Raw genomic sequence first — 26,422 nt, 5'->3', positions numbered from 1 at the left:
TGTATCTTGACTTGGAATACAGCTGTTACTCTGGTCATGCGGAACTTTATAGAAGGAGCGTTTGTTTTTATTACTTTCATCTGGCAAAATAAAAGCACTTCCTCAAAGCTAATATGTATTTTCACTGCTTCTGCTTCCTAAAGCTAAGTAGAAAATTATTCAGTAGAAGATTGTCTTTAAAGGGGTATTAGACATGAAAACTAGCAAAACTTTCTACAGAGATCTGGTTTCAAATGAGTCTTCACCTTGTGTACCCTCAGAATTGGTAGATTCACTTTCCTTTGCCAGTGAAGTTTTGATTTCCCAAGTTAATTTAATTTCTAGTCTGTATAAGTGAACTCGGGGCAAAAAAACCCCTTCTTGTCATTGTTATACAAAATACCATTAGTATTTCCCTACAGCAAGGAGGTGCATGTTCTTATTGTGTCTATTAATCCTCATTAACCAATCACTAGTCGTTTTTAGATCATCTGTCATTTGTTATCTGAGTCTTAAGGGATCTACAGCATTCCTGAAAGTCTTCTACCCCCACTACACTTTACTCTCCTGATTTGACTTTAAACCAAATGTTTTACTTCTAAGGCCAATACTCATTATTCTGTTCTATATTCAATACACTGAATGTAAAGCTTTTTCTTTCCTGTAACATTATCCTTTGGCTTTTTTTCTTCTCACTGTGGAGTGTAGCTGTGTTTACAGGCAGGTAGGTGAGTACCTGTCTTCCAAGCCCTGAAGCCTTGAAGTTGAACAATTACTGATTTTCAGGTTTTTAAGTAAACATGACCAGAATTTTTTGCTTCATTCTTTACCTCCTCAATTAAATCTAGGACTTCTGTTGGCTTTTTTTTTTATGCAGTGACTGCAGTATTTCTTGTTGGTATTTATAAGAAGTCACTGGGATACCTTGGTGTATCATCTTTGGGGAAGATACCACAGCAAGAAGCCCAGTTCCTAAAGCAGAGTGGTACTGTTGTGGTGAAGGGTGAAGGCTGCCTATGCAAGGCAGGGCGTTCCAAACAATTGTGCAAAGCTGTAATCGACAAAGTTCCCTGTGCTGACCTCCCCAGGCCTTGGAAAGGAGACACGTGACTGCCAGGAAGCAAGGAGCTTTTCCTACGACATTGCTGATTTGTGGTGGCTGCTGAAATGTTCTTTTCAATTCTGGATGTCAGGCCAGGAGCTAAACCCACCCTGAGGGTGCACGACTCTTCACAAACCTTCACCCTCCTTACAGCTGTCCTGAGCACAACAAAGAGAGACTACAGAGCCATTACCTTGCAATGACTTCTTATGTAGCATATTCTGGTTTTCCACTGTGGGACACTGAGATTTTTGTACTTTTTTTTTAATTTGCACAGTAGAATCCTAAATCATGTTGACATGGGAGACAAATGAGAATAATTCTAATTATCTCTGGGGTTTCAAAGTGGAAAATTAAATTGCAGTGGTAAATATTTGACTTTGGCACTTGCCTCTGGACCCTTTCACCCACTCTATTTTAAAGATTAACCCATGCTTCATATTTTGACTTCCCTCATTTGATGATGCACTCGGTATCTTTAAGTCAAAGAAAATCTTTGGCAAACATAAATGGATCCTTTGCTGGCTTAATTAGTTCAGCATATTAGCCTGTAATTTCAACAATTAATTCTAGTTCCATCATTATTCTTTTTAAAGATATTTCTTCTTGGATTTCAGTGAAAATGGATTTGGAAACAAATGACTATCCCTTTTACATTCTGTCTCAATTGAATAACAACTTTAATAACAATTCCCTGCATCTTTCATTCAAGGATCTGAAAATATTTTCTAAATGTTGATGCAGAAAACTTCAAATACCTCACTGATGAGGGGATTACTGCTATCTTCAGATAAAGAAACTGAGGCATAATGAAGCTAATTAGGAGGATTATTTTGTTAGATTGATGTCATCCAAAAACTGGATAAATACTTAGACCAATAACAAATGAGCATGAATTGGAGCTGTAGTGGAATTTAAACCCCAGTCATATACAAAAGAATAAATCTGTGCGAAATTGCCAATTTCCACATCATAAAATTTATTTAACCAGAAATAATTTCAGTTTGCTACGTATTCGTACGCATGAGAAAAGTACCATGAGTGTCTTAAATATACAACTCTCTAGCAAGGCAGCAATATAACTTAAAACTATATTGAAATAGTATTTGAAAAATGGAGTATTCTAAACCCCATTCATACCCTGTTCCGTTTCAGTTTGAGCCCTAGCACATTCTTGATGATGCAGTTATTACTTACAGGACCAGGAGCCTGTTTTGTTCTCTTACTTCATTCAGTTCACAGAACAGACAATGCCAAAGGAATTTAAAAAAACCCAAACCAACCACCTCTTTTTACTGTTCTTTAGTTCCCTATAGGATCCTTCTCATCCCTCACCCAGGGGATGCACTGAAGATAAAATATCATTCATTTCAGAATCCTTTCAGTTTGTCCCCACAGTGCTGCTTCTCTCTCTCTCTCTCTTTCCTTGCCCCATCCCACAGTTTATCAGATACCCATTCCTTTCACAGATGTGGAATAGAGAAATATTTCAGTTAAAATTTGAAAAGACTTGGTAAACATGCCAGTGGTTCAAAGCTGTCAAGGCGGCACGTAGCCCTTCAGTGGTGTTGTACAGGGCAGATCACAGAGCAGACCTTCATATACATTTCAGACTGAAATCCAAGAAGCTGCCTTTCCCCTCTTCCTTTTTAATTTTGGAGACAGTGACACAGACGAGTCTTCTATAGAAATATAATTGAGCATGGTGCTGACACAAATTTATTCTAGTCTCACATACTGAAAGCTTTAGTCTGCTTTGGTTGGAAAGGAAAAACCCACCCAAACTACTATAATACAAACCAAGAAGCAATTTACTTTGTAATTAGGTGTATTATTTTTTTCTGTGCAATTACTGGAGACATTTAGATACAAGCTTCCTTCCTTACAAACAGATTTTAACTAAAGAGTTTAATTATATGCAAAAATAAAAATGCTTTCTTTTGAAACCTGCATTGAATACTTAATCCCATGTTTATGTTTTAGAGTAAAATCTGCTGCTATGGATACAGTGAGGTCAACATTTCAACGTTATTATTTTACTGTGGTGTGTTAAGGGAGATGAGAGGATACTCTTTTTGTTTCAACAAAAATATCTTAGAAAGTGTAATGTATTTTAAATGCATATGTAAAGGATTTTATTTAATATTTCTCTTTCAAATATAGGAATTATAACAAGGTCCAGACTGGCAGCACTGAACACCTCATCTGTAATAGAACGTTACTTCCATTTTCACCTGATGCTATAGGGTGTTTTATGAATACTAATTAAGCTGCACAAAAGTCCTATGATAATCCTCAAGGTGACCCCAAAAATCAAAAGAAAGGTTTACACTTTTTACAGAGCACAAGGAAAGATTGAGTAGCTTTTCAAAAAAAAAAAAAAAAAAGCTGCAATTTTCTACTTGTTCCTTGTGAAAGAAAAATGACTGATGTCAGTTTTTATCTTTCCTGCTTTTTGAAGAACTGCAGAAGAATAAATTCTTTTAATTAAAAGAATGATACTAAGGAGTATCTTCTCCAAACTGGCTGTTAGGCACTTCAGTTAAATAACTATTCTAATTCAGTTTTAAAATTGTTGACAAATATGCCTTCCTTATCAAGTACTCAGTTTTTACTTTCTTTTTGTCGTTGTATCATAATCCTTCTAGTTTTTCTACTACCTTCAGCATTCCAGAAAAGGCTACACAAAATAAAAAATAGCACAACTTCTAAAAAGCTGCACATAACAAAAATAATACATCCAGTCTTCTTTCTTATATAGAAATAAAGAAAATAGCAGAAAATCTCACCCCATTTCTTTCTGCTACCGACAATGTTTAAGATAATTATGCTGAATCTTTTATCTCTCCCTCTCTCTCTCTCCATAAATGAATCTTCATTGAATCGGGTAATATTTCTCTGAAAGCACAAGCCAAGGTAAATCTGCAGTTTCCAAATAGCTCGAAATATTTTACTGTTGTATCACTGGGCTACAGCACAGGGAGGGACTGACTGAAGTGAAAGGGGCTGGCAGTTCAACCCAACTGTTTATTTTTCACCAAAATGAACCCAGGAATAGTTAACTATTCATTATTAAAATCCTGGTTATTCATGGCTACACAGAAGCACAGTTAATGACAGGACAATTTTCACAGGACTCCTGCTCAAACATCCTGGGTGTATTTTTGCTGTCTGTTGCAAACTATTGTAACTAGTGAAGGAGTGCTGGCCTTGTGATGGGAGCAAAACCAGAGGGCCATGAGCACTCTCTTGTGCAGGCTTGTTAAACTAACTCACTTCTTTGTGTCAGATTCCCCATCTCTAACACTGGGACAAGCATATTACCTCAGGTGGCTGTTGTTGGGGCTCATTAGGGTTTTTTCAGCATTTTAAAATAGCATTTAAAGCATTGACAACATAAACAGAGGTTTTGTCAGCTTTTTAGAATGATGACCAAAAATGTTCTATACTGTACCAGTTTTTGGTTTTAATTGGATTTTTTTTTTTTTTTTTTGGGGGGGGGGGTGGTTTGGTTTGGGTTTTTTTGTGCATGTGTTTGGGGTTTTTTTGTGTGTTTGTTGTTTTGGGGTTTTTTTTGGGGGGAAAGGGCGTTGCTGGCTTTTTTTCCCTCCAGAAAAATGCTTTGAAATGATGAAGACATCTGAACGATCATTTTCACCCTCAACAACATGCGTTGTGTTTAAGATACAAAAGTCTGAAGTGCCAGTTTCCAAATAGAAGTGTAAAAGAGCAAACTCAGTGATGAGCCAAAAAAGAAAATAATTCTCAACCTCAGAAATAAAACCAACTTTTAATAACTGCAAAAGCAATTAAATTGCTGATGAGAATAAAACTTCAGGGAAAAAGCAGTATCTATTAGCAGATGCTGAAGGCTACAAGCCTATGCAGCTGTTCTAAACAGTAAGAAACTACTGAGAAGCTAGAAAACCCCCAATAAACTCGCTTAATTATAGATGATTGAGTAAATCAATTTTTTAATCCTCTCATTAAGGAACTACATTTAATAGACTTAATTCCTAAAAATATATTTTAATTTTTTAAACTATTAATTTTAAATCATTAGAAATGAGATAAAAATGAAAATTCTAAAACACATTACCCTAGTGTGATTAATGAGGTTGTTTCATTAACACAAGAAGTTAAGTCTAAATCTGTAGCACTCAGCAACTGATTAAATTGCAAAAATAGAATTTAGTGAAACAAAGAAATGATCCAATTGAAAAGACTTTCTTCAGTTATTATGCAGCCATTGGCAGGATCAAACATAGCTTCCAAACTTGCTATCGATTGCAAAGTAACATCAAATGGGATCTGGAAAAAAAATAATAAAACAGGAAAAAATAACTGTTAAGCTTATAGTTACCAAAAAGTACATGTATACAAATATGTCCATATTAAAGCCAGATTTCTGACCTAAAACCAATGAATAAGTTAGAAATATTAATTGCCTCAACTGAAATTTGTAGTTAATGAATCAGAGAATCACAGAATGGCTGGGGTTAGAAGGGGCCACTGGAGGTCATCTAATCCAACATCCCTGCTCAAGCAGGGTCTCCTGGAGCACATTAACTCAGGATTGTACCCAGGCAGCTCTTGAGTATCCCCAGTGAAGGAGACTCCACACCCTCTCTGGGTAACCTATTCCAATGCTCAGTCACCTAAATGATCTCTAACCCAGTCCTCCTCAACCAGGGGAAAGACTTCCTTTCTCCAGACCTTCTCGCTGGTCTCTTGGGTCAGGGATTCCTGAGGGCTGGCTTTAGCATTAAAGACTGAAGTAAAAAAGGCATTCATTATCTCTTCGTTCTCTGCATCCTCTTGTCACCATGGTCCCTGCTCCATTCAGTAGCAGGCCCACATTTTCCCTAGTTTTCCTTTTATTATTGATGTATTTGAAGAATTGTTTTTGACATCCTTAGCCAGGTACAATTACATGTCCATGGACATGGAGAACTATTGAGCTGATTTAAACACTAAGGAAAACTGGGAAGCTTGGAACAAGCTGCCTAGAGATGTTAATTTTTAATGCAATTATTTTATAGATAAAATTAAAATTTAAGATTGGAACTGCCAAACACTATACTTTATTATTTCCCTGAAGAAGATAACTATTCATGAAGTAGCTTTAAAAACAAGCCAGCTGATCAATTTTTATTCTTAAAAACATGAAGAGTCAGATAATTTTAAATGAATAATTCAATAAAAATGCACTTTTTCCACTTGCTGGATCAAAAGCACTGTAGAACATACAGACAGAAAAAAAGAGAATCAAAGAAGAGAAGCTGGAAACATGATAGGAGTTAAAGTGTGACAGCTCAGAGAATGAGAAAACAAATATCATAAATTAGAACTGACTTTGTCCAATTAATTCACAAGAAGATGAGCAAGAAAAAAGTGCATGTGGGGAAACATGATGTAAAGCTACATAAAAGCAATGTATCTCCTGTCTTCTCCTGCATGTTTGAATACAAAGGGAATGTATTACCCTATGGTATTTATAGTCCCACTTTGATCTTTCCGCCTTTAGCCAAGAAGATTGGGTAATGCACACATACAGCTTGCTTGGAATTTTGGAAATACTACGTAGAAATACGCTATACATAATGAAGTGTTGAGCTCTCTGCAAGTTCTGTTGGCATCAGAGAAGAATGAAGATACTCAGCATCATGAAGGATTAGGCTTCCCTTGCTCAACCAAATATGCAGTATCTAACAGAATCTCATTTTGAAGTCTCTATCTGAAACTCTGTGATGAAAAGCCCATTGTTCCACCTGTTGATCATTTTAGCTTGTTGTGGCATTTACCCTGAATAAAGCAGTGCAGTTAACATCGTATTCTTATTGAAAGTACAACAGTTAATCTGCTCCTTCACTTTCATCGTAGACCCACAAATAGAAGCAGGCAAAGTGAAGAGGGATTCACGAGAATTTAAAACAGGTCCAGGAAACCCATGTGATTCTATGAAAGCTGAGCTGTACCTGTCCCTAGGTATCTGTCAAATCTCTGTACCATGGAAGATAGTTCTGTGGAACTGTGAAAAGTGTAGCTTTGGAGAATGAGTGTGTGTGTATTTTTATGCATTGATAAATCCAGATGCAGTGATATGAAGGTCTGGGAGTCATTTAGGAGAGACCTTCAGGATGGATAACAAGGGGTGACAAGAATGGTGCAATATGCATAAGAGGGAAGTATGCACTCCTATGTACCAGACTGCAGGATGCACAGGACAGCATTACAGTTAGGCTGCTACTCAAACTGTTCCCAGATAAAACTCGGGATTCTCTTGCAGCAGGAAGAGCTGTCTGACTGGAAGAGTACAGTGGATGCCTTGTACATTATAATGCCATTGTGAACAATTACAAGCAAGATGTTTGAGGATTTGTGGTGAGGGGGAAGTGGGTATGATGTAGGATCATAGAATGATTAGGGTTAGAAGGGACCTTAAGATCATCGAGTTCCAACCCCCTGCCATGGGCAGGGATGCCTTACACTAGACCATGTCACCCAAGGCTCTGTCCAGCCTGGCCTTGAACACTGCCAGGGATAGAACATTTACCACTTCTCTGGTCAACCTATCCCAGTGCATCACCACCCTCACAGTAAAGAACTCTCCAGGATCCTTGCAGGCCCCCTTCAGATACTGGAAGGCTGCTGTGAGGTCTTCATGCAGCCTTCTCTTCAGACTGAACAGCCTCAGTTTTCTCAGCCCTTGTTGAACCTCATGAGGTTGGCATTGGCCCACTTTTCAAACATGTCAAGGTCCCTTAGATGGCATCGCTTCCCTCCAGTATATCCATCAACACACAGCTTAGTGTCATGGGCAAACTTCCTGAGGGCACACTCAATCCCACTGTCCGTGTCACTGGGCAGTGTGTAACGTATGTCACAGTGGATTTGAAAATCTTCCTTGGAGTTCCTTGGGGCCTGGTAGCTGTGGTCCTCTCCTGATCCTTAGCGTGACTGAGAACAGTTGACACTATTGCTGCCTGCCATAGGGTGTTTCCCATAGTCTCCTCTGGGATACTGACTACAACTTGGTAACAAGAATACAATAGCACAGACCAAAAAATGGCACGCCATCTCTCAGGACATGTCATGGGCAAGGCAGAGAAAGCTAAAGAAAATGGAAAGAAAGCCTGAATAACTATAAAATCACTGAGATGGAAGGAAATTACATTTGGCAATTGTACAACGGAAATTCACTACAGTCTGTGCAAACAACGACCAGAGAATAATCTAGATGAACCCATTGTGAGTGAGATTAATTTTTAATACAGTTTTATAAGTACAAAATGGTAATCCTAATAAACAGTGAAGATATTCATAGTTTGCAATCATACACATTTGTATTTCATCTGTAAACACAAAAAAATAAAACCCAAATGGAAAGCCCAACAATGTATGAGAAAAAAATGGGAAGATAACGTAATACTATAATCCATGTTTTAGTTTAACTGAACAAATGTTTTACTTCAGAAAACAGATTTTTACTATTAAAGAGAAAAGCATACCTCAGTCACTGGCAAGGACAAGGCTGGAACAATAGACAGCAGTGCTTTGACTTCAGATAAACACTTCTTGGCCATTTCCTAGTAGTATAAAACAAGACAAATCTAATGCTGTACTATCAGTCTCCTTGGATAAGCTAACAGATTACTTAGCTTACAACATTTTTCAGAACAATCAAGTTTTAGGTTATTTTAATTGAATTTACCACAAAATAAACCTTAGCTGATGAATATAAATTTTCTGCAACACAAATAGTTGCATTTGCTGTATAAACACAAGTGCCCTAACTTGTGTTTATACTTACAGTGCCCTAACTTGCAGTTTCAACTGAGGCAAAATTGACCCTGGTGCAAGCGTTAAATCCAGTGAGTGAGCATACTTTTGCTATGTGTTTACTAAAGATGTTATAAATAAACACTCCGACAAGATGACATTTATACATGCATAATGCATGGCATGTGAATTTTACTAGTATTCTAAACATTATTTTTCCAATTACTGACAAATATTAATGAAGTTTGAGCAAAACCCTTCAGGTAATCAGAAGCACCCACTAAAGGATGGCTCTGTCTACCCCCCTGAAAACACTGTGATAGGCCAAAACATTGTTTGTTCTCCAAGCTGGTCAAAATACAGCCTCGTAATAATGGCACAGTGCACAATTGTCACTGTTTCACAGCATCCATCAGACAAAATGACAGCCTCTACATCATTAATCATTTCATATAATAGATATAAAGAGAATCCTGTCATATGATAAATGTCTCCCACTTTGAAAATAAACGTCTATTTTGCCTTGGCATTTATCAAGCAGCAGTTATGCTGTGGCAACATTCTCTTCCAATGACATTATCTCAAACAGACCACATGGAAAATTCTGAAATTACCTCTTTTGTGTGTGTGGATATGGGGGAAGTTATTTGGTTGTGGACCATATTCAGCCTTGCTAATAAAAAGAAAAGAGGAAGGTGGCATAGAGAAAATGAAAATAAATTCACTGCCAGTTTTAGTCCTGTCTCAATAACGTTATTAGAAGGTTCTTATTTCAGAAACCATCACTGCCCATTTTGTATTGGAGATGTGCAAATGATTTTTTAAAAGCACTTTTGGGTTGATCACCATACTAATTTAACACTCTGCCAAGCATTTCCAGATGGAGAGTATTTTAAATTAGGCATCAATTTTCAAATCTATCTACTTGAAGATGTAGCCTTTATTTTCAAGTGGAAGGTGGAAGATGCCTGATATTTTTGTAAAGTGACAAGCAATATACAAGGAAAAGAAAGAGTTAAATATTAAATGAAAAGTGAAAATACTTCAACAGTGCTTGAAAGGGGTGAGGGAATTTTAATCTTTTATGTTTGCCTTCTAACTTACCTGTCATTTATTTCACCACATCTTGAATAAAGTCAGACATATTTAAGAACAGAGCTGATCTCACTTACTTCAGTTTTTTCATCAAGATGCACTTTTGCAAAATTCATTTCGGTGGTTTTTGAAGGAGTTATTTCCAAATTTTCACTTTGTTCAAGGAAACATGTGGGTTCTGAAGCTGCAGACAAGCTTTTAGAACTTTGTATCAACACCTCAACTTGCTGTTTCAGATTAGATAGTTCCCTCCGTAAACAAATAATTCTGAAAGAAGATTTTTCATTGTTGCTGTTATAAAATAACAATATTTGATGTTTGAGGGCTATAATTAAACTGACCTCGCTTTTATCATATGTTGATTATGTTCTACATTTTCTTTCAAGACTAAACTCATAAATTTACAAAAAGAAGTTTTCCATTAAAGACAGTGGAAATATGTAATGTATTCGCTTTCTGCATAAAAAATGGAAAGAAGAAGTATTTTCAGAATGCCTTGTTAGGAAAAGATTTTCTCATCCAACCGGCACAAGGGTGGCAGGGGCTCCAACTTTTCTTGCCCCTTTGTTCCTTGCCCTCCATCTGATTAGCATTTCCAAAAGTTCTGAGGCTAGATGGATGACAAGGAAGATGTAATGGAAAATGTCACGGGATGTAAAAGCAAAGTCTGAGTCTAGGGTAAAAATGAGAAACATTTTTGCATGCTCAGAGTTGTAATATGGGATGGAGAATGTAGCTGATCCAGTGAGAGGATGGAAATGACTGCTGGGGCTGCTTCTTAGATTTGCTAGTGTTTTCTTAAGCTTCTGTGCCAGTGTAATGTAATGAGCCTATTTTACTCAGTTCTTTAAGAATCAAAACTAAAATGATAATGTACTGAAAAGGCATATGCTGGATGGGTTTAATGCTGTGTACAACACCTAAGAGTTTTTATGGTGAAGAACCTCTGAAAAGAGAAAACAAATGTTTTAAGGATTTACAGCTTTTTAAGTCAAGTGGTTGACTGATCTTTAAGATAGCATGAAATAACAGGATAAAGTCAGTGATTATTACCTAGACAATGGAATCCACAAGTAGCCTGAAAATACAGACATTGAACTGAAATTCATGATGTCACTAATCTTGACAGGCTCTGTGTTATAAGCATAAAGCAGCAAAACCTGTAAAAGAGATTGAATCAGTGAGCTGTAATGCAGTAGGGTATCATAGACCTGAGCTATTTCATTTATACTAGATTACAGTAACTATCAAATACAGTGTACTGATGAAGACTTAGATAACTGACTTTCCAAAAAGGGGAGAGTGTGGACTCACATGAATTTGTGATATCGTCAGTTTTAATAGGTTTTTAAGCAATTTAATTATGGATATAATTTATATGGTTAAAAACTTAATTATACCCCACAGAGTCACCATCAAAATCCCAGTGTTGTCCTGATCCTGGTCAATCAATTCCACTTATGCTCATGTTCAGAGTTCTAAGTTCGGGTAGGCTGAATTTCCCAAGGCCCTGTGTAATTAGTTAAATGTGCTATATGGCTTTGTCCATGGCTGTTCTCATACTAGGTTTAAGTCAGATAACTCACCAATCTAAAAAAGCTGTATCGGTATAAGAGCACAAGAAAATGAAATAGAATGTTCTTATCTTTCACTGAAATAGTTTTCTATTATAATTGAAAATATGCTTCCCTGAATAATTTGACTACATGAAGAATGTCAAGAGTACAGCATTTGTGTATTACATGTTTTAACGAGTTCTCTCTGCATCTAAGGATCTGTAAGGTCATGATAAAGTAACCTGCAAAACTATATTGAAAAGTATCTAATATGTACTAATTTCACAGGGCTTCTATCATAGAATCACAGAATGGTTCTGGGGTTGGAAAGTATATTACAATCATATAGTTCCAACCCCTCTGCCATGGGCAGGGACACCTCCCGCTAGACCAGGCTGCTCAAGGTCCTGTCCAGCCTGGCCTTGTACACTGCCACAAATGGAGCATTCACAGCTTCCTTGGGCAGCCTGTTCCAGTGCCTCACCACCCTTACCGTATAGAATTTCTTCCTTATATCTAAGCTTTATCTCCCCTGTTTAAGTTTGAAGCCATTATCCCTTTTCCTGTCACTTACAGTCCCTGATGAAGAGTCCCTCCCAGCATCCTTGCAGGCCCCCTTCAGATACTGGAAGGCTGCTATGAGGTCTTCATGCAGCTTTCTCTTTCCTAGGCTTACTAATAGAGAAGAAAACAGTCTAGTGGAAAATTTGATACTGATCTGATCTGACCATGAATTTCTACTGCAGTAGCAGAAATTTTACATACATGCTGTTCTCTTGTTTTAAAATAAAACAAATTCCATGTTTCAGTCTGCTGCTTTTTTCTGTTGCTCAAATCTCTCTCATCTTTCATGTTTAGTCTGACTTCTTAGAAAAATGAGGTTTACAAGATCCCATTTTCCCTGTATAAATGTATCTTTGATTTTCCAACAGCTTTCCACGAAACAGCATTGTTTGAATGCATTTGTCAACTCTAACCAGATTTAACAAAGTGGAGGTCTCAAAGACATCATGAATCCTCAACGGGCGTGAATACAACATGGCCTGGAAGCATTATATGGTCAACAAAGTATTTCTTTGGTCTGCCACCAAAAAACTGTACAAAACACCTGCATTCTGTTTGTCCTGCATACCAGCTTTGCAGCACAGCTGTTGTCCAGCTTGCCAATCAGCATATGTATAATTCAATTAAAAAGCTGATCAGTCATAACACAAATATTCATTAGAAATTAGACTTAATTTGTTCCAGTACCTAAGGAACTGTTTTGGTGCAGTTATACCTTAGTCTCTGTATCGTTGGATGGCTTTGCCAGAGAAGGAATGTACCACTGAATGTTAATTTCCTTATTTTTAGCATTTGCTGCCCTACTCTCCATCTGATGCTCTGCTTCTGCAATGACAGAAACTGGAGAAGATATTCCCAGAGACACCTGAAACAGAAGAAGATTTTGAGTTGTATTTTTTCTAGTGTAACATGCCAAATCTGTTAGAATCTAGTGTCTACTAGAATCAGTATGACTTTCACACCCACATAAATGCATGCTTATTTAGGTAAATGGGTAATTTTAAAAGGTGCCCACTTGACCAGGATGCAGGTTAAGGCTTTTCAAAATTCACATGATGAGACATTTCAGAGGTAATGCAAAGGACCTCTGGGCTGACTTAGAGACATCTACAGTAACAAGAATTGTTACCTTTGACTTATCTTCCTTATGGCATGACTTTTTCTGCTGCAAGACAATACTTGACATGCTGACCATACAAAATGTAGTGCTGAAAAAGTAATTTTTTGGCTCTACATACTGATAATTAAAATAGTAATTGGAATGTTAAACTAATGCTTTATTTGTATTTACCTATTTGTTTTCTTATTAGCTGTGCAACTAACAAAGGGTGATACCTTCTGAAAAGTCAGTCACTTAATTTGTGAGGATTTGTAATATGTCACATTTACTAAAATATGTATGGAAAATTAGTTACAAAAGTTAGCAACTATTCATCGAATAGTTATTGTTTGGCTGTCATTTACCAGGGAAGTAATGGAGAAATATTGTAAACCAATATCTACTAATGAATAAAAGCTTTTTAAAATAAATAAATAAATAAAATATTTGATTTAAAGGCTGAACAGTGCCGTACTTTTTCTACTTTTTAAAGTGTTACATATTTCTGCAAAAAGCAGAGAAGTTCAAAGAGTGACAATGTGGGGCAATGCTGAAAGTATTTGAAAACGTTAATGTCTCCATGACCGGTTCCAAAATGTGGGCACTGAAGACAGCTGCATGGAGAGTTAGTTCAGTTTTGAATGTTCATTGCTGAAAAAAGCTGGAGAATTTTAACCACTTCATTTTCAGAAAATACTGCTCATGACTGATACAGGACACTAAACCCAGCTGGTAGATTTTTCACAGTGACATAATCTTACTTGTAAAGCCAGCTCCCATCTCACATCAAAATATAGAAGTGAAGATAAATCTGAAGCCATGCATGGTGAAGTCATGAATTTGAGCATAAGGATAGTCTTCAGTTTCGCATGGGACAATTAACTGGGAATGATCCATGCCACAGACTCAAAACACTGAGGCAGTGATAACAGCAGCCATAACCTGTGGTATGCCATGAGGTATGCATGGATCACCCACCCACTACAGGGATCTTCTACATTCAGGATCTTTAGTTTGGCGATGAATCACCCACTATCCTGCTAGCATGGAATGTGAACAGAATTATGAGAAAGCACATATATGAAGGTGGGGATAATCGAATTTATTCCATGCCCCTGAACTAGAGCTTTTAAAAGTGCATTTTTGTGATTTCTTTCTAAAACAGGTAGTATGTTTTCTTTTTCACTAAACTGCATCTTTTGTTATTTACATTATAATGAAACGTTTTGAGGAAGGATATTACAACTGCTGTTGCCAAACTGGAGGGTTGCTGAATGAAGTACGAAAATATTTATCTATTCAACTTTCTCAAAAGCCTGAAAACAACAAACTGTCTTAGTTAAGTGTTTCCAGTACTATGTACTATCATGGAGTAGAATACAAAAACAAGCATGCAAAATGCAACAGGGCGCACAGAGCTGAAAAATACTTCAAGATTCAAAAAACAGAATTACAAACACGTGTGCAAGTGAAAACCTTTTACATAAAAATCATTCTTTCAAAAACTTTATCTATTTGTACTGTTAAAAATCCTAATATCAAATTACAGTAGCATTTTTAAAATAACACAGCCTTCTGAATAAAGCTTCTAAAAATGTTGTGATAAAAATCAGTGAAGCTTAGAATTTAGAAAAAAAATAAGAGCCTTATGCTTGTTAGCTGTCTACAACAGTGAAGCTAACACATGATTATGCAGCTTGCACCCGTCATGAATATGACAGTGAGCTCTGAAGCTTATTATTCTAGGACAGTGTAATACTAATTATGTCAAAAAAAGACTAGACAGAGTAAAATATTTTTTGATATACGATGGCTTCTATAAATGTCACATACCATATATTTACAATTTATTCACAGTCAGCTCTTTGTTGGGAAATGAGTAATGATATGCTGTCCAACACTGCAGAAAGTTCACCAACTCTGGAAGAGCTACTTTCACAAAAGTATTTTAATTCATTTTTATAAGATACCAAGTTCTCACTCCTCAGGGCTCCCCTGTATCTATCTAATACTGAACATAGCAGGTAAAAGATAAACTATTGAGAGTAACCTGTCACTTTAATTTTTTAGTATTAGGATAATTATTAATGTGAGAAGTGGAATGGAGAAACTTCGAGGACAATTATTTTTACATTGGCTCTTCAAAGACAAATTTCATTCAATATTCAAAACATGTGGCAGGGTCAGAGTAGACTCCAGAATTCCAAATCAAAATTTCTCTGAGTAATATAGTGTGAGCTGCCTGTATTTGAAAGCTCAAACAGGCTGTTTGCGAGCCAGAGATCTGAAAAGATTGATTTTCTAGCCAGCTGACAGTCAGTGAAAAAAATTGGCACACACCCAGTTTGAGGAAATATAAATTGTCCATTTTTTGAAAATCATTATAGGCCAAATTAATAATACAGATACTTGTACATACAGGTGACATTGGGAGGACATTTTTGGTATGAAACATGGAGATCTACAGGATTAAAAGCCTCAGTCCTACCAAATAACACAGCCAACTTAATTAAGTAACAAAATCTTCTTAAATATCATTCTGTCTAATCTTTTGGGGTCTAAATACACTGGGAATGGGATAGAGAGAATTTTTGCAGGAATGACTAACACAAGGATATTTGCATTTGCCATGTCCCTCACTGCTTCCTCAGGATTTTGGGTTTGCGCTGATCCTCTGCATAATGAATTTCACTCTTCTATAGTGTTCTCAGAAATCTCACCATCGGAACTAGCAAGAATCTGAGTGAAATGCAAGTATAATACATATTTTTTGAAACATCAGAAAAGAAACAAGTACCTTTGAAGAATCAGCTGGCCTATCAAGTGGCAATTCTATATCGTGTAACTCTTCTGGGAAATTCTCAAGACAACACACTGAATAATGAACCAAATACTTTTTAAGAAAGGAATGCATTTCTGCTATGCGTAGAACAATCCCTGTGTCAAAAACAGAACTAAGTTGTCCATCTCTTGCAGAAAATGATCCAGGTCCTGAGGCAGGGGCAGCTTTGAAAAGAGATTTTTATTACATCATCTGCCATTAAAAAGTAAAGTTTCTACAGCTACTCAACATTCACAAATTTTGAAAGTGTAGTAAAATACGTAAGACTATTCAGTATCAAATAAATGCATTTCCAACAAGTATACTGATTGTGCTTAAATATTACTAGGTTATGCTGTTTGCATTGAAGTTTTTCACTGGAGATCTGATTAGGAAACAAGCTCTAGGCATTATAAACAAGAATAAAACGGTAGGTGCAGTCTTGAGGTTTAGATACTTGAATTTGGATGTATAATCAGTATATTCATTAGATGTCTAAACCCCCATTAGAATAAATGCGTATTTATTCAATACAGTCAAAAGAAGTTTTAAGAACTCTTAAGCCTCAAATTTAGACAGCTAGTAGCTGATGAGTTGAGTTGCTCCATAGGCTCCATCACTGGTAACTTCAGCTGAGATATACATGTACACTTTGACACCTACTTGTAGTTACTTTACTGTACTTATAGTTCTGTAGTGAGGTAGAATACTTCAGTTTCATTTATTGCTGCAAGGAAAAAAAAGCCAAGCTTTTCTGAAATTACAACTTTCAGAGATGCCAGGTTTCTCTCTAGGCAGCACCTGTATGTGCAGTCTAGTTCTGTTCTCAGCTGTAAGGTCATCATTTGTGTATCCAGCAGCTGGCTATCAGATATAGATGGATAGTATTAGGGCCCTGAAATTCATGTATTCTTACTCTGCTTGAAAGGTCCTATCCATTACCATCTTTTGTTTACAGTGAAATAAACCAAGTATGTACATAACATCTGGGGTTTTAGTCAAAACACATTCAATAATGCTCAGACTTCCCATTTACACTATACTGAATTCTCATAAACAGGACTCCAAACTGAACATATTTCTTTCTGATGTGACTGGTATACCTAGAACTAAAAATAAATATAGATTATTATTATTTTTTAATGCTTCAGATATAGTAAAAGAAATTAAGTTTTGAGAGATGTTTTTCTGGTATCATGATGGCTTATAAATAATTATTAAAAAAAGTTATTATCTTCACTTCCAGCACTTGTAAACTGACATAAAATCAGTCGTGATTTCAGTGAAGATTTTTTCGCATTTATACAATTTAAAGGAACTCAAAATGAGACTATCTCAGATGATAGCCTTTGTTCTTGTTGGCCCCAGGAACAATAACTTATCTATGGCAGTTTTCTAGAAGAAAGAAAAAAATCATACCAAATAGAAGATTTGTATTATAAAGTCTTTTTAAATAGTTATGGTAGCGAATTAAGTGAAGCCATGTTATTGTCTGTTTCTTCTGTCTGGCCTTGGTGACAAGACTTTCTGTTCCTTCACTTTGGCTCTGCTTGTCTTCTATGATTTGCTCGGTTTCAGTAGAAAATGCTTTGGGACTTTCAGAGATAACATTATATCCATCTGCAAATCCAGTAACAGTTCAACATCAGACATTAAGAGAATGGTTGCATTTCAAAAGCTATTTCTGCATTGTGTTGGAGTTGACTAATCTGTAAATAAAAATGTAGCTTGTGAACCTTGTTTAAGTTAAGAGGAAAATTCTTTCAATTCTGCTTTAATATTAGTTGAACTGGTAAAGAAATTATTTCTCAAGACTGTTCTTTCAAGAAGCTAAAAGGGGTGGAGAGCAAGGTGCTCTCTCTTGCTCTTTCTGTCTGAATTTAAATTAAACTCCTTATTTCTATATATTGTTCAATAGCAGATATTTACTAAGTGAAAACTATAGTAACAGTCATCAGTCCTAATGACAGCAGTTGAACTTCCTAATTATTTACAGGGAGTTACATACTCTGCAATGTTTTTTGTTAGCTTCAAAGCAGCCCTTTCTAGATATTAAACACATTATCAGTGAAAAGTTTTCTTAAGTATGGACTTTTAAAAATAATCTTTTTTTTTTTTTTTTTTGTGTTGCCTAGAAGTTACACTTACGAAAAAGAGGAAAAATATATCAGTAGTTATCACTATTCATTTTTCTTTTCACTGCATTAGTACACGGCTCCTCAAAAGCCTACACAATTCTGCTGTTTCTCATTCCAAACTGGACAAACATTATGTTACAGTAATTCCTAATAGTAAACTTCCAGAAAATAATTATGTGTGCTTCTACAAAATCTGAATGTCTCCATTATTCCTGATATTCAACTGTCAATTGTAAAACCACAATTTTGTTAAAATGGCCACATTGTTTATAGATGAAACTTAAACAATGTGTTTCACTAATGGTTTTACAGAAAATATTTAGCATGCTGTGCTGATAATTTCCATTTCAGTTTACCTTTATATATTTTGGCCTACTATTGCTTTTCTACATTCTCTATTCTTATTTGTATTGCCTAACAGAACTATCAGGAAAAACACCTGCTGCATTTGCTAAAAGAAAAAATGATCTGTAATTACAAGCAAATGGAGCTAGTACAAAACAATCAGATTGATGGAAAGTCTTAGCATATAACACTTGTTTTCATAAACCAATCAAGACACATATGTTTGAACACTGTACAGTAAGCAGACATTGCTCAGCTTTGCCAGCAACAGATTGCAGAGCAATTCAATCTTTGTCAGTCACTTGGGATGACTGAAATTAAGCCACTGAACCAAAATTTTATCACCAAATTAATGGTTCCCACATTAAAAATAAACACAGATATTGTGTCTTAGTGTTTATATAACATCTGGTAAACAATATCCCAGAATTCCTAGTTCTACTGGTTTATTTTTAAATCAAAAGCTTCCATTTCATCAACCCCATTAGATGTAAAATAAATGCACAAGTTGGAAACAAACCAGGCAAAAGCAAAGTTCTACCAAGCTAATGGAAGCATCTCTAAATGTTAATCCATCGGATAAGAAAAACAGTGCTTTTTTTTTTTTCTTATATAGACTTTGAATTTTAGAATACAGTATCCAGGCAGATAACTTACTTTGCTTTTACTTTCCAAATTTGACTTATAAATTTTCATAAATGAAAATTATATATTAAATGTATTACTAGGTTACATGACATATATAATTTATTTGTTAATGTTCAAATATTACTAAATATAAAGGAATACCAGACAAAAAATCTCTGTATGAAGCAAGAAGATCCATGGAAGCAAATTCTGGGATTTTCTGTTGCACTGCATCCTTCATGCTGTGTTCTTTAATACTCTTCATTCCAATTAATAGCTGAGAATCAAGCACAGCTTCACTGACCTAAAAATAATATTTATTTTATTCAGAACCAGTTCACTACAATATTTACGTAGATCTTAAAGTCTGAGAATAGCAAGATGGTGACAAAAAATTAATTACTCCATATTCCATATTTTTAAAAGTCAGGAAATACCCTGTTTCTCTTTGACATATAGTACATACTATACTTAAATAAATCATTACTGCTGACAGCTTAATTATTACATAAATGATTTCAAATCAGATATCCTCATCTGGATGCCACTGCTGTCTACCCACATGTCAAATACATGTACAGATGTATCAGGTAGGGTGCTCTTTTATTTGCACTGAATCAAACAGAGACAGATCTGTCCATGAGAGATTAAATGTACTACTCAGACAGTGTAAATTTTAATTTCCTCACATAAGACCCATGCCGGAAAATTCAGGAGACCTTAATTCTTGTTCTTGTTTGCATTGTCTTGTTTGTTTGTGTAAGTAGCACGAGATAAAATAAAATAAAAATTACCTCTTTAGAACATTATACCAACCTGTGTAGCTGCTCTTACTGCAATCCAGGCTTGTACTTTGTAGCCTTCTGATTTTGGATACTCCTCAGGAGAAGAAAGTTCTCCAGAAGAGATCTAAAATTATACATCAGTTCATAATTAGGATTCTAACTCTATTATGGTAAAATATATTTTAAATACAGGAAAAAAAATCCTCCTACTTACAGAATTATTGTTTCATTTGCAAGTTATAAAAATCAGCACTGATTGTAAATCCATGATTAATTGCTAAAATTGAAAAAAAAAATATCCAGAGCATACTACCTGACTGCTACTTATAAATATTCTCAGAGCAGCTTAAACTATAGTCAATACACAGTTTTGCTATAATTTTCCATTTTCTGGAATCTTCATTACCTCTTATGTTACACATTATACTTTGAGCCTATGGCTTGTAGCCACTTCAGCGTGGCATTTATATTCCTCATGCTGTCATACAGATTTGTACTAAAAAATTCAAATCTGGTAAAGTATAAATATTGGCACTTAAAAATCAGTTGTGAATGATGTTTTCTTTGCAGGGTACAAATTAATTAGTACATAATCAGAAATGAAAACACTGTTGGTTCTGTTTCTTATTGTTTTATACAGAAAGTATTTTAAATGTTATAATTCTATGCAATAAACATGAAAAATAACATCAAACAAGACAAAATTCTTCTGTTCTACTATACGATTTCTTTGTGTGATTTTTCTGGTAGGATTTTCAGTATAAGTATGATTTATAAGTCACTGTGAGTAGAAGTTTGGCAAGGTACACGATGTTCTAACAGAAATATATTTCCTGCTTTGAAGAGGCAACTACCCAAAAGATAGAAAACATACATTTGATTTGGAAGGCACCGTCTTATCTGTATATGACACATCCTCATTATTTGTGGCAAAATGCAAATATAATAGTGCTATTTCGAGGTATGATCTTCTTATTAACCTGTAAGAAACAACACACAGATCAATCATTGTTCCTATCAAAGTAAGCACTGCAATGATAACAGACTCCTCCATAAGACTAGACAGTCTCACCAAATAAATCATTCATTCAGCCCTCATCATCTACTTAAAGTGTATGTCAAATATAAGTTGCATTATGTGCAACAAATATTCCATGAATAAATAGCAAACATTTAGTAAGAAAACTGTAATTCTGCAAGGGAAATGATCTTTCTGTACAGAATCTGTATGAGTTCCTCTTCCTTCTTCAAGTTAAGGTATATACCCATTGCCCTCATTTCCCTGAAACCTGTATGGCTGAAATTGGATATGGGTCTTCAGTCAAACTCTTTCAAGAATGAGTGAAAATATTTATTATTTATTATTTATATTATATTTATATATATATATTATATATATTATATATATTATATATATTATATATTATATATATTATATATATTATATATTATATATATATTATTTATATATATATTATATTTTTATTTATAATATATTTATATTATAATTTATTATTTAATTATACAGTGATCCACACCAACAAGTCCATGTCTTTCCTGTACTGAGGACTCCAGAGCTGAATGCAGTACTCCAGGTGGGTTCTTACCAGAGCAGAGGGGCAGAATTACTTTCATCAAATTGCTAAAAACCACTATATCTGGAGAACTCCTCTGTCATTTCTATTCCCTATAGGTTTATGAAATCCTTTTTATGCAGGCTCCTCCTGGCTTGGGAGATCTCTCCAGATCTCCCCTAGGAATTAGCTTTCCTAAGTATAGCAACTAACTCCTGCTCATGTAATTACTATTATTGACAGAGTCATATTGCACAAACTTGTCTGTTTACATAGCACAATAAATTCCAGCTTTGGTATGATTTGTGTAAAGCAAAATACAAAAGCCAGAGAGTGCTGCACAGTTCTAAATAGGGCAAACTAATTGGGAGGATAGCAAGTTCTGCACTTGGTGACAATTTAGTTAACTTTCTAGTCGTGCTAACAATAAAGGATTTGAGACGTGAAGAAATTATTTATTATTTAATTAAATAATCCCATAGATACCAGAGAAGATTGGGATGTTCAGTTCTCTAAAATAAGAAAGCTAAGGTCCATCGATGTTGCTGTATGTTCTTTTAGGAAATCAGTAGCAAATTAAATAAGTGTAGCAAATTAAACTTGCAAAACATCACCACAGTCCATTTCTGTACTATCTTCCATCATGCTGACTGTTTGTAGAGGTTTATTACTATGCTACTGCTTCTGTGTTCAGAGTTCTGGTTCATTAACTTAAGTAACAGGATACCCAAACAAGCAATGTAAATTGCTGCCTTTACACTGTCTGTAACCAGACGTGGCACATTAGTCATTAAGACTGGTCAAGAAAATAAAAATACTCAAGTCCAATGTATCAGAGTTGCTTGACAGAATTTATTGGCTGGCTTGGCTCAGCTCTTCAGGCATCTACACTGATAACCAATGCCAAAGTCACTGTCCTGCTATCTGTTACAAACACATTTTCTATGCTCCTTCTGCCTCTGTTCTACTGACTGTTTCTGGCTGCTAACCTTTTCAAGCTGGATTTCTATTATCTGGAAGGGCGCAGACCACAGCTCATCTTCTGAAAGATGAATAAAATCCCTCCCTAATTGATAACTCTGTTCCTGGTGTTGACAGAGAGGGTACAAATTTGGAAATAGAAAACTATAAGTTTGTATACTCTAAAATATGCTTTTAAATGTTCTCAGCATTTGTTTTAAATAAGAGAATAAATAAGTAGCTCTTCTATACTGCCATAGAAGAAAAATATCCAGAACATAAAAGATGCTTCACAATAGAATTCCCACACCAAATCTCAGAAAATGATCAAAAACCTGTATTAATTTGTGATTAAAATTATTTTGCAAATTATATAGCTAGTTTCTTACTCAAATTTTTGATCGTGTTGCTGGCTGAGTTTTATAGCTTCCATCAGGGTTTCAACAGCTTGAGATGACTTGTTATTGCTTGCTTCAGCTATCTGGCGTTCTACCTTACCTAAGAAAGACATAGAAAGCAGATTTTCAAGGGATTTTTATATGTTTAAGACCCAACATGTTTTTACCTCCAGAAAAGCTGAACAACTTAGTGTATTATCTATTCTCTTCCCAATAAGCAAAATGTTTTCTGGTTTGTTAAAAGGTAATGCATGATGCTTGAATAGCAAATTACTTCATAGGATAGCTAAAATAATCAACCTTTGGAATCATAATGACTCCTAAGGTGTAGTGATACTGTAACTAGAAGACCACTGTACATGGAGGAGTCAATGTACAGGCACAGTCCTGTTCTGTGCTGCACTATGCTGCATATACAGTATAGCCTTCAGGCCTGTGTTGTTTTGTGCACATCCCTTAGCCACAGGATAAATGTAGCCAGCTAGCTGTCACAGAAGAGCTTTCTGGCAGCATCTTCTCAGTACCACTTATAACCACCCACCCTTTCTGTGAAAGTGCAGCAAGAAGTCCTTATGTGAATATGCTTTTTGTTTGAAAGTAGAAATGATGAATAGAATTGTTTTCATTTAAGAAAATCCTCTAACAGCTCAAAAGACCAAAAGGAAACAACCTTTCCACAGGCAGGATCTGCATGTTGGGCTACACCCTGACTGGAAGCAGATTCAATACAGCACAACTTGGGGTTTTCAGCATCTGAAAGGCCATAAGATTATTTACACAATCCTTTTTCTTTATAGTGTTAACTCCAATAAATAGCATTTTAGGACATAATTTACAGAGTCTTGAGTCCCTTTCTGGCTGGGGTCTTAACAAACCAATACCTCCTGTGCAAAACATAATGCCACTGAAATCCAAATTTAAATACTGTGTAATTCATTAGCTTTGTTAAATCAATTAGAAACACTTTCTAAGCCTCTCATCATTAGTTCAGACTAATGCAAAGAAGCTAATTAGTTTTCTACAATATCCTTAATCACATTGGCTATACCCTTTGACACCTGATAACATAGAGGTGGGAGAAGTTCTTCTGCAGGTTTGAAATTAGTTGTTGCATAATGCACCCTGAACTATGCTGCTGTGATATTAAACACAAGCAACAGATCTACAGCTAGACAGGGTGAGAAATATCCCAATCTGTTCTATTTTTACAGTAAAATGTCTCTTTTTTAAGAGAGGCCACATGCATTAACGTTGCCTAGAAAGGCTCTCATGAGGTACAAACAGGGTTTTATTTACCTATCTGAAAAAGAAGTTCAGCTTCCAGATCTATTCTTTCAGTTGCAGATGCTCTGCAAAGCTTCAATGCTGATTCTAAATGTTTGAGAGCACCTAGCCATTGCAGTGGGTCTCCTCTTGCAGGTGTACAAGCTACTTTTTCAGCTAATGTGCGTCCTAAGGAAAATAAATAAATAAATAAAAAAAAGGACAATTCTCAGTAAATTATTTAACAGAAAACCAATTTATGCAAAAAGAAGCAACTTTTCTTAGAGCAAATACTGTTAAAGTATTTTCTGTTATAAAGCAATTCTTAAAAATCCAAGTGATTAATGGATATAAATACAGAGTTATAATGTTGTTTCACTACTTCATGATGCCACTGAGGTTTACCTAAACCATCTGGAAGAATCTCAGGGTACACAAATCAACCCTTTCACAAACTATCTGGAAAGATAAGCAATAAACCACTTTATAACCCTATTTGACCTGGCAGTTGCAGGCAAAACCTAAACTTCTTCAAGCATTTCTAAATTCCTTCTGTGCTAACCAGTTCTAAAGGCATCTTTGATGTATTGCATCCCTCTTGTACTGCACTCCCAAATATTCATCTGTATTCATAGCATCTTCGTAAAAATGTGGATTCTGAAACAGGAACTGGTCAAGCATGGCCAATGCTATGAGTAAGGCTGGCCATGCCTGTGCTGATAAGCAGTAAAGCACAATGTGAGTGGATCTCTAGAGCAAACCAGCTGATGAACAGACAGCCACAGCAGATTCATTTCAGACTATTTATTTTGGACTACCTCTATTCTAGTCCTAACGGCTGAATAAAAAGTAATGGTTGGGGTGCACCAATGTGCTTCTCCCAGAGCATATATTCCTGAAAAAGAAGTCAGAGCACTCTGAAGATGTTCCACAATGTGAACCAAAGTGCAGTAAGTGATTTCTAGATTTTTTAATCCATTATAACTCAGATATACACCTAATTAAGTTTAGCAGAAAGAACATTGAGGCAATATCCCTTTTCCTATATTTGCTATATAGCAACAAATCTGAGACAGATCTTAAAGGTTTTCTTATGTTACTATTCAGCATACTTCCAAGTTTCTATATAAAGAAAAGTTAGCAAGAGAAGTTATTAAAGGGTAACAACCATAACAGACACTATTTATTCTATTGGGATAAATAATTATCACCACTATCCCATGGTGACTGGTAAATACTAAATCATTAGTTAGTTCCCATATAACTGCTTCCAGGGAGATGGAACTTATATAGGAATTTTTCACAGAATGAACATTTTGTACAGAAGCTGTTGAAGTATTATTAACTTTCACTTTTTAAAAATTGAATTTACCATTAATTTTAGCGAGCTATAACATTCATATTTAAGCCTTTCTTGATCACAGTTCCTGAAAGTATTGTACGTTGCTTACACACATTACATGGAGCTGAACAGGCATCGATTCTTAGTTTTTGCAATATTTTAGTTGTATAATGAAAATTATTTATTGTGTCCTTTAATAGTTTTCATGTTTATCTGCTGTTGCATAAAATATGAGTGAAAAGTAATGAAAAAATTAAATTAATGACCTGCATTTTTCTTACCTATTCTCATTTTGACTTGAGCTAGCAAGTTCATGTGTGGCAAGTAGATATTTTTTGTAGGCAGGACCAGGCATGTCAAGGTACTGTCATCTATTTGCTGTTCAATGGGTTCTCCGCAAACAAAAATCTATGAAAAGAGTATACTTTGTAAAATCAAATTGCAGTCAGCAAAACAAATAGCAACTTAACAAAGTAAGTTAGGCATGGCAAAAACCTGGAACTCAAATGAGTCTTGTAAAAGAGCATTAGAAAAGGCTTGAAACTCCCAAACTCATTTACATCAGTTTGTACTTGTCTTCTTTGCAGAGTAGTTTGGTAACAAATGAATAATTTCAATGAACTCCCTCAAATCAGTCTTTAAACAATAGATCTCCCAAGTAACCTGAGCCCTTGAAAGAAATTGTCATTTCTACAAAGAAATGTGACATCCAACAAAGGCCAGGAAAAAAAAAAATAACATGTATGAAACAGTCAAACTTTTCATTCATGGAAATAAGGTAGTGGGGTTGTGCTGTAAAATGTTAGATCGCTTCAAGGCTAGTAAGTCTCACAAGCGGATTTCTGATATTCAAGTTATTCACATGATTCTTTATTAGCTAGGTAAACAAATATTTCAATGGATTAAACTTCTGTATTAGGAAATATGAGGAAAGAATTTGATTCAAAAGCTTTTCTTCATAAACTGTATCAAGAACTAGTAAAGACTGCAGA

General features: G+C 35.4%; 1 protein-coding gene across 1 annotated transcript in view; it reads right to left on the bottom strand.

The window, feature by feature from the left end:
• Positions 1-5,231: 5,231 nt before the first annotated feature.
• The window catches only part of CFAP54 (cilia and flagella associated protein 54), a 113,708-nt gene continuing 92,517 nt past the window's right edge, over positions 5,232-26,422 (bottom strand). Inside the window, exons 57-69 of the mRNA XM_065663998.1 lie at positions 25,712-25,838; positions 24,122-24,277; positions 22,817-22,925; positions 20,768-20,873; positions 19,925-20,017; positions 19,271-19,412; positions 17,418-17,618; positions 15,975-16,183; positions 12,794-12,943; positions 11,012-11,118; positions 10,036-10,225; positions 8,593-8,670; positions 5,232-5,392 (exon numbers count right to left, since the gene is read on the bottom strand). Coding sequence (XP_065520070.1) covers positions 5,273-5,392; positions 8,593-8,670; positions 10,036-10,225; positions 11,012-11,118; positions 12,794-12,943; positions 15,975-16,183; positions 17,418-17,618; positions 19,271-19,412; positions 19,925-20,017; positions 20,768-20,873; positions 22,817-22,925; positions 24,122-24,277; positions 25,712-25,838 — 1,788 coding nt within the window. The 3' untranslated portion in view covers positions 5,232-5,272. The remainder of the gene's footprint in view (positions 5,393-8,592; positions 8,671-10,035; positions 10,226-11,011; positions 11,119-12,793; positions 12,944-15,974; positions 16,184-17,417; positions 17,619-19,270; positions 19,413-19,924; positions 20,018-20,767; positions 20,874-22,816; positions 22,926-24,121; positions 24,278-25,711; positions 25,839-26,422) is intronic.

The sequence above is a fragment of the Lathamus discolor genome, chromosome 1 (assembly GCF_037157495.1).
Source record: "Lathamus discolor isolate bLatDis1 chromosome 1, bLatDis1.hap1, whole genome shotgun sequence".
Taxonomy (NCBI): domain Eukaryota; kingdom Metazoa; phylum Chordata; class Aves; order Psittaciformes; family Psittacidae; genus Lathamus; species Lathamus discolor.
This window is presented reverse-complemented; position numbering and strand designations above follow the sequence as displayed.